Source organism: Neomonachus schauinslandi, chromosome 14 (genome assembly GCF_002201575.2).
Source record: "Neomonachus schauinslandi chromosome 14, ASM220157v2, whole genome shotgun sequence".
Taxonomy (NCBI): domain Eukaryota; kingdom Metazoa; phylum Chordata; class Mammalia; order Carnivora; family Phocidae; genus Neomonachus; species Neomonachus schauinslandi.
This window is the reverse complement of record NC_058416.1, coordinates 11,163,233-11,177,764: the sequence shown is the minus strand read 5'-3', so window position 1 is coordinate 11,177,764 and position 14,532 is coordinate 11,163,233. Positions and strand designations below refer to the sequence as shown.

Sequence of the window (14,532 nt, the reverse complement as noted above, 5' to 3'; positions counted from 1 at the left end):
CCCAGGTCTGTCACCGCCTTTCTGAATTAGGCAATTTCCTGTGTCTACCAGATCCAATCCACCAGCATCACAGGCAGACCAAGCTTTTGCAAACCAAGCATGACTGTGACACACACCCACTTAAAATAAGATTTCCATGGCTCCAATGGTCTACAGATGAAAATCACAGACTTTCTATGACCTAACTGCTCTCTACCATTTCAACCTTCAGCCAAATTGTGGAGCTACTCTTTCTCAGACTCATCCAGCTTTGTCTTACCTGCTCTCACATGACTTGCTCCTTCTGCCTTGAACACCTTTCCCCCTGTTTTGCTTCAGAGTCCAGGTTGGGTGTTGTTCCTGCGTGCCCCATAGCACCTTGTGTATACCATAGCATCCTTCATGACTGACTCACCTGTTTCATTAGTTTGTCTGTCTGTGTGCTCCAGTAGACTCCTGCTTTTAGAGTCAGGGGCTGAGTATAATTTTATCATTATGTATGTAGCCATAAAATGCTGATATGACATGTAGAGGGCCTGCCATACCTGCATGCTGAACAAGACCATGAATGATTTGAATGTATTCATTAGTGGAAAAGAAGGTTTGATTTTATTCTTGTCCTTACCCATAAGTACTATCTCCATTGGACCCAGACTTTCCCATTTCCTAAGATTATATGATTTTAGGGCATTTTGTCTGAAATCCATCCTGTCTCTTAATTTTTTCTCTATAAGGTGGATATGGCACACACTTAAAATATTTAAATTATATTTTTGGGTTAATGGCCTTGGAGATCTATAAGGGCTCAAGAAAAAATAAATCTGAATATATGATTTTCCTAATCTATCCAAAGATAAAGAAAATACTGCAGTAGATATTTCAGGGATACTGCATTTGTTGTTAAAAGTCAGCTTAAATTTTAGTTAAAAATGCTATAGTTGATATCTGGTTTACCTCATTCACATGTTTGGATTTTATCAAATATAAATCTTCATTTATTCTTTGTGACTATAAATAATAGAGTAGGTTCATAAGTACAAGTTCAAATTCTGGCCTTCTGTGACTGAGGATCTGCATATCTCTCTTATTCTACAGCACATAGATCCAGACAAAAATGACAAGTTGAATTCTCTCATCCTTTAGATCTCAGCTTAGATGTCACTTCCAATGACATCTGTCTTTGATCACCAGACTGCACTAGTACCCCTGTATTTTTCCTATCATTTCAGTTTTTAAAGCATAAATTATTTCTTTGCTTGAGACATTTCAGAAGCAGCAAATGTACTTACATAAAATCCAAATCGTTCTCATGGCCCACAAAGCAAGACATGTTCTGACACCTGCTCACCTTGTGAAGGTATCAGGCTGTCTAATCCTTCACTCACCCTATAGGAAGAACCACACAGCTGCCTCTCCATTAGTTTCAAACATGCCACCCTGTTACTGAAAGAATTTTCCTGAATCCCTTCACCTGTTGGGCTCACACTATCCTTTTTGACCAGCTTCAGTGTTACCTTCTCAGGGGGGAGTCTTACCTACTGATTAAATTAAGCACTGTTCACAACCATGATTCTTTGTCTTTTTAATTGAAGTATATTTGACATACAACATCCTATTAATTTCAGGTGTACATTATAGTGATTTGATATTTTTATATGAAATGATTTCCATGATAAATCTAGGTACCATATGTCACCATACAAAATTGTTACAAAATTATTGAATATATTCCTTATACATTACATTCCCATGTCTTATTTTATAACTGGAGGATTGGACAACTTAGTCTCCTTCACCTATTTTGCCCACCTCCCAGTCACTCCCTACTCTGGTAACCCACAGTTTGTTTCCTATGATTCTGTTTCAATTTGTTTTTTAGATTCCACATACAAATGAAATCATTCAGTATTTGTCTTTCTCTGAGATATTTCACTTAGCATAATACAGTCATGTATATATATGGAGAGCGAGAGAGAGAGAGAGAACACAGTATGGAAATTCTTCAAAACATATCTCTTTGAATTGGTGCTTTTGTTTTCTTCGGCTAAATACCCAGAAGTGTAATTACTCGATCTTATGGTAGTTTTAACCTTTGAGGGAACTCCATACTGTTTTCCATAGTGGCTACACCAATTTACATTCCCACCAACAGTGTGTAAGTGTTTTGTTTTCTCTACATCTATGCCAACACTTCTTATTTTTTGTCTTTTTGACAGTTGTCAATCTGACAGGTGTGAGGTAATCTTCCGGTTTTGAATGGCATTTCCCTGGTGATTAGTGATGTTAAACATCTTTTGGTGTTCCTGTTGGCTATCTGTAGGTCTTCTTTAGAAAAATTACTATTCAAGCTCTGTACCCATTTTTAATTGGGTTGTTTACTTGGTTGTTTTTGATATTAAGGTGTGTAAGTTCTTTGTATATTTTCGATATTAACCCCTTATCGAATATATGATTTGCAAATATCTTCTCCCATTCAATAGGTTGCCCTTTCATTTATCGATGTTGTCCTTCACTGTGCAAAAACTTTGATGTATTCCCAATACATCAACAAAAGATTTTTTTAGCTTTTGTTGCCGTTGCCTAAGGAGGTGGGTCCAAAAACATGCTGCAAAGAGCTTACTATGTTTCCTTCTAGGAGATTTGTGGTTTCAGGTCTTACATTCAAGTCTTTTAATCCATTTTGAATTTATTTTTGTTTATGGCGTAAGAAAGTGGTCAGGTTTTCCCAACACCATTTTCTGAACAGACAGTCTTTTCCCTGTTGTATATTCATGCCTCCTTTGTCATAGTTTAATTGACCATAATTGTGTGCATTTATTTCTGGCCTCTCTCTTCTATTCCATTGATTTATGTGTCTGTTTTTGTGCTAGTACGATACTGTTTCAATTACTATAGCTCTGCAGTGTAGGTTGAAATCAGGGATCATAACACCTCTAACTTTGTTCTCTCTCAGGATTGGTTTGGCTATTTGGGGTCTTTTGAGGTTCCGGATACATTTCAGGATTCTTTGTTGTGATTCTTTGGAAAATGACATTGGTAATTTGAAGAGATTACATTGAATCTGTAGTTCGCTTTGGATAGTATGGACATTTTAAAATAATTTTCTTCCAATCCGTGAGCATGGTTTATTTGTCCATTTATTTGAGTCATCCTCAATTTCTTTCATCAGTGTCATAGTTTTCAGAATACAAGTTTTTCACTTCCTTGGTTAAATTTACTCCTAGGTAATTTTTTTTCAAAGATTTTATCCATTTATTTTGAGAGAGAGAGAAAGAGAACGAGCTAGGGCGAGGGGTAGAGGGAGAGGAAGAAGCAGACTCCCCGCTGAGCTGGGAGCCCGATGTGGGGCTCGATCCCAGGACCCTGGATCATGACCCAAGCTAAAGGCAGACACTTAACTGACTGAGCCACCCAGGCACCCCCTTAAGTAATTTTTTTTGATGAAGTTGTAAATGTGATTTTCTTAATTTCTCTTTGTTGATAGCTTGTTATAGTGTAGAGAAATGCAACCTATTTCTGTATATTAATTTTTGTGACTTTTACTGAATTCATTTATTAGTTCTGGTAGTTGTGGTGGACTCTAGGGTTTTCTGTGTACAGTATCATGTCATTTGCAAATAGTGACAGTTTAATTCTTTTCCAATTTAGATGCCTTTTTTTTCCTTGCCTAATTGCTGTGACTAGGGCTTCCTGTACCATGTTGAATAAAAGTGACAAGAGTGGGCATTCTTGCCTTTTTCCTGATCATAGAGGAAAAGCTTTTAGTTTTTACCCTTGAGTATGATGTTAGCTGAGGGTTTGTCATATATGACCTTTCTTATGTTGAGGTGTGGTTCTTCTATACTCACATTGTTGAATTTTTATCATGTTGATAAATGTCAGATGTTGAATTATGTCAGATGCTTTTTCTGCATCTGTTGAGATGATCATGATTTTTAGCCTTCATTTTTGTTAATGTAATATATAAGGTTGATTGATTTGCAGATGTTGAAACATCCTTGGCATAAATTCCACATAATCATGGGGTATAATTCTTTTATATATTTTTTAAGATTTATATCAGAGTGAGAGTGAGCAGGGGAGGGGCAGAGGGAGAGGGAGATAAGCAGATCCCCCACTGAGCAGGGAGCCCATTGCAGGACTTGATCCCAGGACACCAAGATCATGACCTAAGCCAAAATCAAGAGTTAGACACTTAACCGACTGAGCCACCCAGATGCCCCGTGGTGTATAGTTCTTTTAATGTAATGCTGAATTTGGTTTTCTAATAGTTTGTTGAGGATTTTTGCATCTATTTTCATCAAGGATATCGGCCTGTAATTTTTTTTTTTTCAGTGTCTTTGGTTTTGGTATCGGGGTAATGCTGGCCTTGTAAAAGGAGTTTGGAAGCAGTCCTTCCTCTTCATTTTTTGGAGAGTTTTTTTAATTACTACTTCAGTATCATTATTTGTAATTGGCCTATTCAGATTTTCTGTTTCTTCATAATTCAATCTTGAAAGGTTGTGTTTCTGGGAATTTATCATTTTCTTCTAGGTTATCCTATTTGTTGGTGTATAATTATAGTAGTCTGCTATGATCCTTTATAGTTCTGTGGTATCAGTTTAACTTCTATTTCTGATTTTATTTATATGGGTCCTGTTTTTCTCTTGAAAACTCTGCCTAGAGGCTTATTGTTTTGTTTTGTTTTTAAATATATTTTCAAAAAAAAAACAGCTCTTAGTTGTGCATTGATCTTTTCTATTTTTAAAGTCTCTATTTAATGTATTTCCACTCAGATTATCATTTCCTTCTTCTTCCAAATTTGGAATTTGTTTGTTCATTTTCTACTCTTCGGTGTAAAGTTAGATGGTTTATTTGGGATTTTACTTGAGGTAGGCCCGTATCACTATAAACTTTCCTCTTAGAACTGCTTTTGCTGTATCCTATAGATTTTGAAAAGCTGTGTTTTCATTTTTATTTTCATTTGTCTCAAGGCATTTATTTCCAACTTTGATTTCTTTATTGACACATTGTTTAGTAGCATGTGCTTTAGGTCTCCACATGTTTTGTTTTTTTCTAGTTATCTTCTTGTGATTGATTTCTAGCTTCACACTATTGTGGTCAGAAAAGATGCTGGATATAATTTTAATCTACTAGAATTTATTGTAACTTGTTTTGCAGTTTAACATGTGATCTATCCTGGAGAATGTTCAATGTGCACTTCAAAAAAAAAGTGTAGTCTGAAGTTTTTAGATGAAATGTTCTCTATATATCTGTTAAGCCCATTTGGTCTAATGTGTTGTTTAAGGCCCATTTTTTCTTATTGATTTTCAGTCTGGATGATCTATTCATTGATGCAGGTAGGGTGTTAAAGTCCCCTTACTATTTTGTATTACTGTCAATTTTTGCCTTTATGTCTGCTAAAATTTGCTTTACATATTTACATGCTCATATGTTGGGCGCATAGATATTTACAAATGTTATATTGTCTTCTTGGAGTCACAGTCTTTGTTTTAAGTGTATTTCATCTTATATGAGTACTGCTCCTCCAGCTTTATTTCCATTTGCATGAAATATCTTTTTCCATTCCTTCACTTTCAATCTGCATGTGTTTTTAGATCTAAAGTAAGTCTTTTATAAGCAGCATATAAATAGATCTTGTTTTTATCCATTCAGCCACCCTATGCCTTTTGATTGGATCATTTAGTCTAGTTACATTTAAAATGTACTGATAGGGGGCGCCTGGGTGGCTCAGTTGGTTAAGTGACTGCCTTCAGCTCAGGTCATGATCCTGGAGTCCCGGGATCGAGTCCCACATCAGGCTCCCTGCTCGGCGGGAAGTCTGCTTCTCCCTCTGACCCTACCCCCCTCATGTTCTCTCTCTCTCTCTCTCTCAAAAAAAAAAAAAAAATGTACTGATAGGTATATGCTTATTGCTATTTTATTGTTTTCTGATTGTTTATGTAGTTCTTCTCTGTTTCTTTCTTCTTCTCTTGATCTCTTGTGGTTTGATGGTTTTCTTTATTTTTTTTGTAGGTTTTGGGATTTTGGGGTTCTTTTGTAGGTTTGGTTTTGGTTACTGTGAGGTTCACATATACCAACATTATAAATACAGCAGTCTGTTTTAAGGTGATAGTCACTTAATTTCCAGTGCATTCTAAAAGCACTACATTTGTACTCCCCCACCCACACACACATTTTATGTTGCTGATGTCATATTTTACATCTTTTTGATTTAATTTTCATATGAGATTTTTAAGTGGCTGATCCATTGCCTTTATTATATATTTGCCTTTATTAGTGAGATTTTTTTCTTTCATGTATTTTATTTTTAGTTATGACCTTTTCCACTTAAAGAAGACATTTTAACTTTTCTTGGAAGTCTGGTTTAGTGATGATGAACTCCTTTAGGTTTTACTTGTCTGGGAAACTAGGGATCCTGGGGCACACTGTGCTGGGGCTGCCTTAGTGGGATGCCTGGAGCTAGATCTAGACCGGGTGTGACCCGGGGAGAGGGGTCCCTGGGCATGCCATGCTTGGGACACCTTGGCCAGAGAGTTGAAGCTGGAGTAGGCATGGGCCAGGGATGCCAGGGCATGCTGCATCAACACCTACAATTCTTTATCATGAAACGTTATTTCTTTTGTGTCAGTTATAATTTGTAAACATATTTATTCGCTTTGCTCAAATTTAAGAACACCTTGAGAGTACTGATCTTAATCTTTCTTTTTAAACCAGTGTATTCTTGCGGCCTAATATAGGGAATGCAGGAGGAAAAAATATTTTGGGATGAATTTGTAAATAGTATTTATCACATTGTGTTCATTTTCCTGTCTTTGCCACATATTTTAAGCTTCTCCAGAATACTATTATTTTACCATCCAATAAATAGAATAGCATAGATATCAAATAACTAAATTAATAGGGAGTTATCAAAAATCACACGTATCAAGTAAAATATTTTCTTTTTCTGTACCTATTATATAAGTCAAATTTTAGCAAGATCCAGAGGAATAGGAACTTATTGCTTAACATTTTATTATAGAAGCTAATCATATATAACCTATTATTGTGCTTACTATATATTTTTAAACTTTATACACTCAATCCTTATAAAGCTACCATAAGATAGTTTTTATGAGTTAAGTTCTATTATTTCCATTTTGGAGAGGAGGAAACTGAGGCAGGGCAAAGTAAAATATCCTAAGCCCACATATTCAGTAAATAGAGGCAGGGAGTCAGTGTAAATGTGGGTTTAAGCAAGGGATTTGAGGTATACTCCAGGGGTTACACTATATAATTGGTTCATTAAGGTAGTGAGATGAGCAAGAGGTAAATACAAGGAGGAAGTGAAGTTCGAGTCCACGATGACCTGGAAGTTTCTGGTTTGGGTATTCTTTTGACAAAAGAACACAAGATATGAAACAGATTGAAGTTAATGGGTTGAAATCTGGAAAGAGATATTTGAGCAGAAAGTTGTTATAGCAAAATAAGTGATAGTAGCAATTAAAAATTATAATTGCCATATATTAAGTATTTACTATATTCTGAGCAGTCCATATGTTTTTATCAATAAAAATTATGACTAGTCATTTATGAATATGGTCTGATTTATTCAAAGAGATAGATAGGAGATTTATATGTCAGAGCCCTTACCAAGTGCCATATATAGAAAATAGTTGAATTATTGGATTTCATTGAGCTCATGTAGAAAGAGTGTTGGGTGAAAAAGGAAGAAGCCAAGTACAGAATTTGAGGAAGGTTTACCCAAGGTATTACCTAGAGAAGAGCAGCCACCAAACCATACTTGAAAGGAGAGAGTGAAACTTTTTTTTTAATTGTAAGAATTACTATTCTATTAATTCAAGAAAACTCACCCATGTTTTCTGATTGAAGTTCTGTGTCAAATATGATAGACATGCCATGTAAACTAAGGGCTGACAGATGTCAACAAGACCATTGGTAACCTTAGTCTCAGGGGAATAATCCAGAAAAACTCTGGCTTCAGGGCAATCAGGATATAAGAATGTGGAAATATGAAATAGGCTACTTTTATAAAAGAAAAGTCAGTAAAATTGAATGTAGTTGAAGATAAATCAATGATTGGAAAATTCTCACTTAGTGACCTGTTTTTTGATGAGAGTATGGAACTCTGGTGTAGCTCCAGGCATGGAGAAAGTGGTGGGAATTACTGAAAGGTGTTGAGATGTTTCTCTGTCATGGTTGTTTCTGATCTGAAGCCACCAAAGTTCAAGTTCAAAATTAAAATTTGTGAAACTTAAGAGAAACCAGCCAAATGCAGAAAATTTTAGTAATATTTAGGTTTTTAGTAATATTTATGCAAATCAACAGGATCAAAAGACAGTGAAGATTTTAAAAAACAAATTTATTGAAGGGCTAAGTTCTACTCGCACTTGGATGTGGATATTTTTCATTTAGAGTAGGTCCTTTTTCAGTTACACCTAATAGACACAGTAATAATTGTAGTATAATAGTTGTTTCACTGTTCAATATGTCATTTGGCAATAAAATTTTAGAGTAGTATACCTTAAGATCATACACAATTAAGATTTTTCTAGTATTTTGCCCAAAGAAATGTATTATGATTCACAAGTGTGAACTACATATGTAATTTTAAAATTTCAGGTAGTCTCATTAGCAAAACTAAAAAGAAACAAGTGAAGTAAATGCTAATAACATATTTATTGCAATACTAACAAACTTATAATTTTAACATGTAATCAATATAAACAATTGTCTTGAACATCACATGTCTATTTTACACTAAAAGCACATCTCGATTCATGTTTCAAATAGGGATATCCACATTTCAGATGCTCAATAGCCACATGTGGCTAGTAGCTACCATGTTGGATAGTGAAGATTTAGAAACCATTTTATTGACTAATAAATTCTGATTATTCATAGAGACCATAGAGAAAATAGTGTTTCTAGGTGACAGTAGCTTATCCTTCAAGTCTTACCTCCATGTCATCTCTTTTGTGAGACTGTCTCTGAGCATCCTGGTCAAAACATACCTTCCCATACATATTTACCTAGCATGTGTTATATTGCTATATAATCTGTTGCATTATGTAATATTTACTTTTTCCTTATATAAAATATTGACCTTCACAATGGCAAGAGTTATCTGCATATCTCCAACCCATAGTTTATTTAACAAATATTTTTTGACTGCATATTTATTATCAAGTATTGCTTTTTGTGCTCAAGATATACCTGTGGAGAATAAAATCACTGACCTTATAGGGATTACAGTTGTAGAAAATCAATGCCCAGTAAAAAAAAATGTTGAATTAAAAGAAATTTAGTTTTTAACTTTTGGTGAGTCTCAAAACAATAGGTTAAACTTAACAAAATGATATTTAACAGGTGATGAATTTGTAAATAGTCTTGCAAATTGATTTAAAGCAAGAACATTTTATAGAGTTTTAGGATGGAAAAGAACTGGCTTGATGGTAGTTAAATGAATTGACTGAAATAAGGGAAATAGTTTTTCTTTAATATAAGTAGGCTTATCTAGCAGGGGTACCAGTTTGTACCACGTCTGTACAAATGTTCTGGGGACCAAAACTGAATATTGAGAATTCAGACATTTGCAAGTTTAGAAAATCCAGTGCAAGGGATTCAGGATGACAAGGAGATGTTGAAGCTTCTAGAGCAAATAGTGTCTGCTGTCTTTAAGAAAATAAGACACTTGATGATGGGAGTTTATTGGAGAGGGGGTTTCTTCATTGTATGGGCCAATACTGTGGTTAACCTCCAGGAAGTGTGTTAGGTGAGACTGAAATACTTTCAAGATGATTAAGTAAAAATGGATATGTATCTGTCACAGACTACAGTGATGAGAATATAGGGGACCACTACTTTATAGTATGCTATGTGTTTTACACTATTTTTCTTCATCTTCCCTTTTATTTCTTTTAATTTGGGGGAATGATGCTCTTCTGGTCTGCATGCTTCTTTGTACCTGTGTATGTCTGTACTTTCTCAGTGAATTGCATTATGATTTATACTATATTTATTTTTGTAAATATATAGCTACCAAGTTTGAGCTGCTTGGCTGCAGGGATCCTCTCTCATGATTTTGCCAATAACCAGCCCTATTGCTTACATAACTGGGATACTCGGTTAAAGAACTGAATTCTAAAATAGAAATTTAAGTTAACCCAGTATGCTTTTGCTGCTGTAGTATTCTAATTGCTTTCTTAACATCTTCTCTTCCCATCCTGAGTCCAATCAGAATGATTTTTTTAAAACATGTATGATCATATCATGCAGTCCTTAAACCACATTGGTTATCTCCCACCTCTTTCTTTACTCCCCAGCCTTGTCAGCTCCAACCCTTGCTAACCGCTTGCTTGTGCCAAGTATAATCTTCCATATCACCTCTCCACCCCCATCCTAGCATCAGCCTTCAGGGATGCATAAATCTGCCTTGTGTGGATCTGTTTGTTCTACTATAGACCTTTAAAAGATTGGGAATAATTATCACAGTTCTACCTTTACATTTAGTTCTCATTATTTAATAGTCTGCCCATTTCATTGTAAGTTCCATGAGAAGTGTGCCTGCTTCTGTGTGCAACATTACATCATCATACCTAATGCCTGTAATAAATGGTTAACACACATTTGTTAACTGTATCTAAATTCATGAACAACCAACACATTATAAGTGCCATGTGTCTAGACTAAATCTTTTCTGTCTGCACTCAGAAGTATTGTCCATATGACAGAAAAGACATATGAGAAAAACCTCTTAAACTATATAATCTTGTACTTACTTAAGCAGAAAATATTCTTTTTAATACAGGGATTATCTCCATAGACCCTGTAGAGCACTTAATACTTGTTCTACGTAAAGGTTAAATTTTATTTTTTATATGTGCTCATGTAGTTAGAAATTAATATTCTCCTAAGTCATTGAAATGTTAAATTTTCTAACCTTCTAAAACACTTCATTTTTCTCAGCTTCAGGCAAGATTGAGAAATAAAATAAACTCTATAAGATATTAATATCCTTAATAGGTACTGAACCTGAGGGCTGACACACCTATGGGTTCTTTCATAATAGGTACTGAACCTGAGGGCTGACACACCTATGGGTTCTTTCATGTTTCAGTTTTACTGAGCACTATACTTGAGTGTCAAAAAGTAAGTTTATCAGTAGCATGAAAATATGTTTACAATAGAATGTAAGAAATACTTGTCTTATATGTTAAAATAAAATAGCATATAAAACAAATATAACCTATAAAAATCATTATATATTATATATATATGACAAGATTCATTGTAATTATATGAAGAGAATTGGGAATTTTGAAATATTTTGCCTAAATACAGATTTAAATTAAAAGAGCATCTAATTAGGGGCACCTGGGTGGCTCAGTTGGTTAAGCATCTGCCTTCGGCTCAAGTCATGATCTCAGGGTCCTGGGATCGAGCCCCACATCGGGCTCCCTGCTCGGCAAGAAGCCTGCTTCTCCCTCTCCTACTCCCCCCGCTTGTGTTCCCTCTCTCGCTGTCTCTCTCTGTGTGTCAAATAAAAAAAAAAAAGCATCTAATTATTACATAATATCTTACTCTCTTCATAGCCTCATTCACTTTTATGCCCATTCATTTCTTGTATCCTCTTGCACTCGTTTGGATATTTGTTCCCCCTCAATTCTGCTTCCAGTGTGGGTGAGAGATTTCTCATATTCCTGCCCCCACCATCATGATTCTGATACTCACCTTTCCATTCTCTCTACCTGACTTCTCAGGAAGTATTATTTTATCTTTCTGTTGCAATTACTTTTATTTTGGGGGGAACCGTATAAAAAGTTTCAGAAGCTCTATTTATACATTAATCTAAAATGTTATTCATCCATATGTCTTATAATTTACTGGTGTGTCTTTCTCTGAACTAGCAAATTGTCATTTGAGCTCTTAGCTTGTATCTCAGTTACCTTCTACGGAGCACTTGGCTCATAGTGTTCTAGAAAGTGCAAAGGCTCTGGGGCAGATGGAAGTAGAGGACACTTCATTCCCACCTATTGCATTTTATTTCATTGACCATAGGCAGGTTGTTTCACATGCTTAAGACATCATCAAACAAGACGACACATACCCCAGAGAATTATCCTGAGGGCCAAATGATAAGTCCTATTTGCAGACCTCCATTTTTCACCTTACTGCCTTTTCTGTCTCTCATTTAATCTTTAGTGCACATGCCTTGCCATATATTTGCTACACCTTCTACTTTGTACCTAATTTCATTGTTTTGCTTGGGTCTGAGGAGAAATTTTGAGTTCACATTCTTGGTTAGCCAGAGGATAACAATGATAATTTCTCTTTGGCACACAAACAAGTGCCTGCCACTCTACTAATTCTACTTACATTATTCCCCAATCTCTCTAATTTACCCTCATAACATTTGTCTATAATTATCATATGTGGCTAGGCTCTGTTAGTTTGAGTTACTTGCCCAAAATCACACAGCTAATATGTGAAAAGGTTGGACTTTTATCCAAGGCCATTTTGACAGCAAAGCTATACAATAGAAAAGGCATTATTTAATCAAGTGCTTAGATTTTTTTTTTTTTTTTTTTAGTTTGAGGTAGAGGATGTCTCATCTAGTCATTGCTTTTAATTTTTCTGAATTACAGTGATGTCCTTCTTGGCTTGTATGTTTAATGCCAAACTAAAACCTTATATTTTAAATATAAATATTTCAAGTGTCTTTTAAAAAACAGGCTGAGAGTAATGGTCCCTTTGGGCCTGTTAGATCTTCAAGAAAAAAAAGTTGGCTTATGTAATAAAAAGGTAAGTAAAGATAATTCTTTATATATTTTGAACTCCAAAATTCAAGAATTTTTTTTTTTACCTTAATTCAAGCGCCCATGAAATCTGATGTGTTCCCAATTCAGCTAGCATCACAGTCATCCATAGCCTGAGTGAAGCAGAATCTTTCTTAGTAGTGTATACTTATTAAAAATACAAAGAGTATATTCAGGTGGTTTAAACCCAAATAATAGCCAGTGAATCTGGTGTCCTTTAGCTGTCTAGTGCCACCATGTGCTTTATTATTTATTATTTTTGATAAATCTCTCTTTGGCTAAGCTGAAAATCTCACCACCTCTCTCTCCAGATAGAATGTGTAAAGACCACGTTCAGTATTTCATCCTGAAAGTGAGATTCAATTTACTATAGAAAGAAAGTGAGATTCAATTTACTATAGAAAAGCTTTTAATCTTCATATATGGCCTGACATACTGGGTTTTATTTAACAGCAGAGTTTCTTAGACAAGTACAAGGCATTTCTTCAAAGAACCTGACCAAATGCTAAAATCCATTTCCTTCTAAAATTGCCGTTGTTAAATTAGACCTAAAACATTTATAAATGTCACTTTGCCTTTCCAGCAATTAAGGAGTTAAAAAAAACCCTTTGTGTTGCATAGCTTTGAAATTACTATATTTATCCTGAACTGGCCCTTCAATTTGCTCTAGCAAATACTTTGGAGGTTGCCTTAAAGAGGGAGACATCAGTTCTGAACAGGTGTGGAAAAGGGTTTCTTGATGTATAAAAGTGTCCTATTTCAAAGGCATTTTAGCAATTTTAGCACATCTACTGCTGTGAATTCCCATGCAAGTGGGTGGCCAATTCATTTCCCTTTAAAGAGCAGGAAATCTATAAGTCAAGATCATTGGCCTAATTTCACCATGATGAGGGGCAGTTGGTGATTTACTGAAACTTTCCCTTTCCTGTCTCATTGTTTTAGTGTTGATCCTCCTGATCATCACCATGAGAAGAAGGAAAAAAGAACCTCTCATTTTTGATGAGGAGAGAGATATCAGAGAAAATATTGTGAGATATGATGACGAAGGTGGGGGAGAGGAAGACACAGAAGCTTTCGACATGGCCGCACTAAGAAATCTCAACGTCATCAGAGATACCAAGACTCGGAGGGATGTGACTCCAGAAATTCAGTTCTTGAGTCGACCAACTTTTAAAAGCATCCCAGATAATGTCATTTTTCGGGAATTTATTTGGGAAAGACTGAAAGAAGCTGATGTGGATCCCTGTGCTCCCCCCTATGATTCCTTGCAGACGTATGCATTTGAAGGAAATGGCTCAGTGGCTGAATCACTCAGCTCCTTAGATTCCATCAGCTCAAACTCTGATCAGAATTATGACTACCTAAGTGACTGGGGGCCTCGCTTTAAACGACTTGCAGATATGTATGGAACTGGCCAGGAGAGTTTGTACTCATAGCCCCGGAACCTTAATTTGAAACATACTGAAGAAAAAGTCAAAGCAAAAAACCCCACTCCATACAGAAAACGAGAACTCAGCTTACTAGAGAAAATGGTTGTAAATATCTCTCCATTTTTAACTGTTTAGGTTTTCACCTTGGTGAAGCATATCTTCATTAGACTTATCTAACCACAGACTCTGAGCATTTGAAGGCTTTTTGATAAAATGAAATGCTCAGTGGTTTGTGAATAGATAGCAACTCTCAGATACCTGCAAAGCACCTAACCTCAATGAGTAAGTAGTGCCCTGTGTTG

The 14,532-nt window shown here is 35.5% G+C and overlaps 1 protein-coding gene across 1 annotated transcript in view; it reads left to right on the top strand.

Annotated features, from left to right (window-relative positions):
• CDH7 (cadherin 7) overlaps positions 1-14,236 on the top strand; it is a 116,789-nt gene extending 102,553 nt beyond the window's left edge. The window contains 1 exon segment of the mRNA XM_021686406.1: positions 13,743-14,236. Within this exon segment, the coding sequence (XP_021542081.1) occupies positions 13,743-14,236 (494 nt within the window).
• The last annotated feature ends 296 nt before the right edge of the window (positions 14,237-14,532 follow it).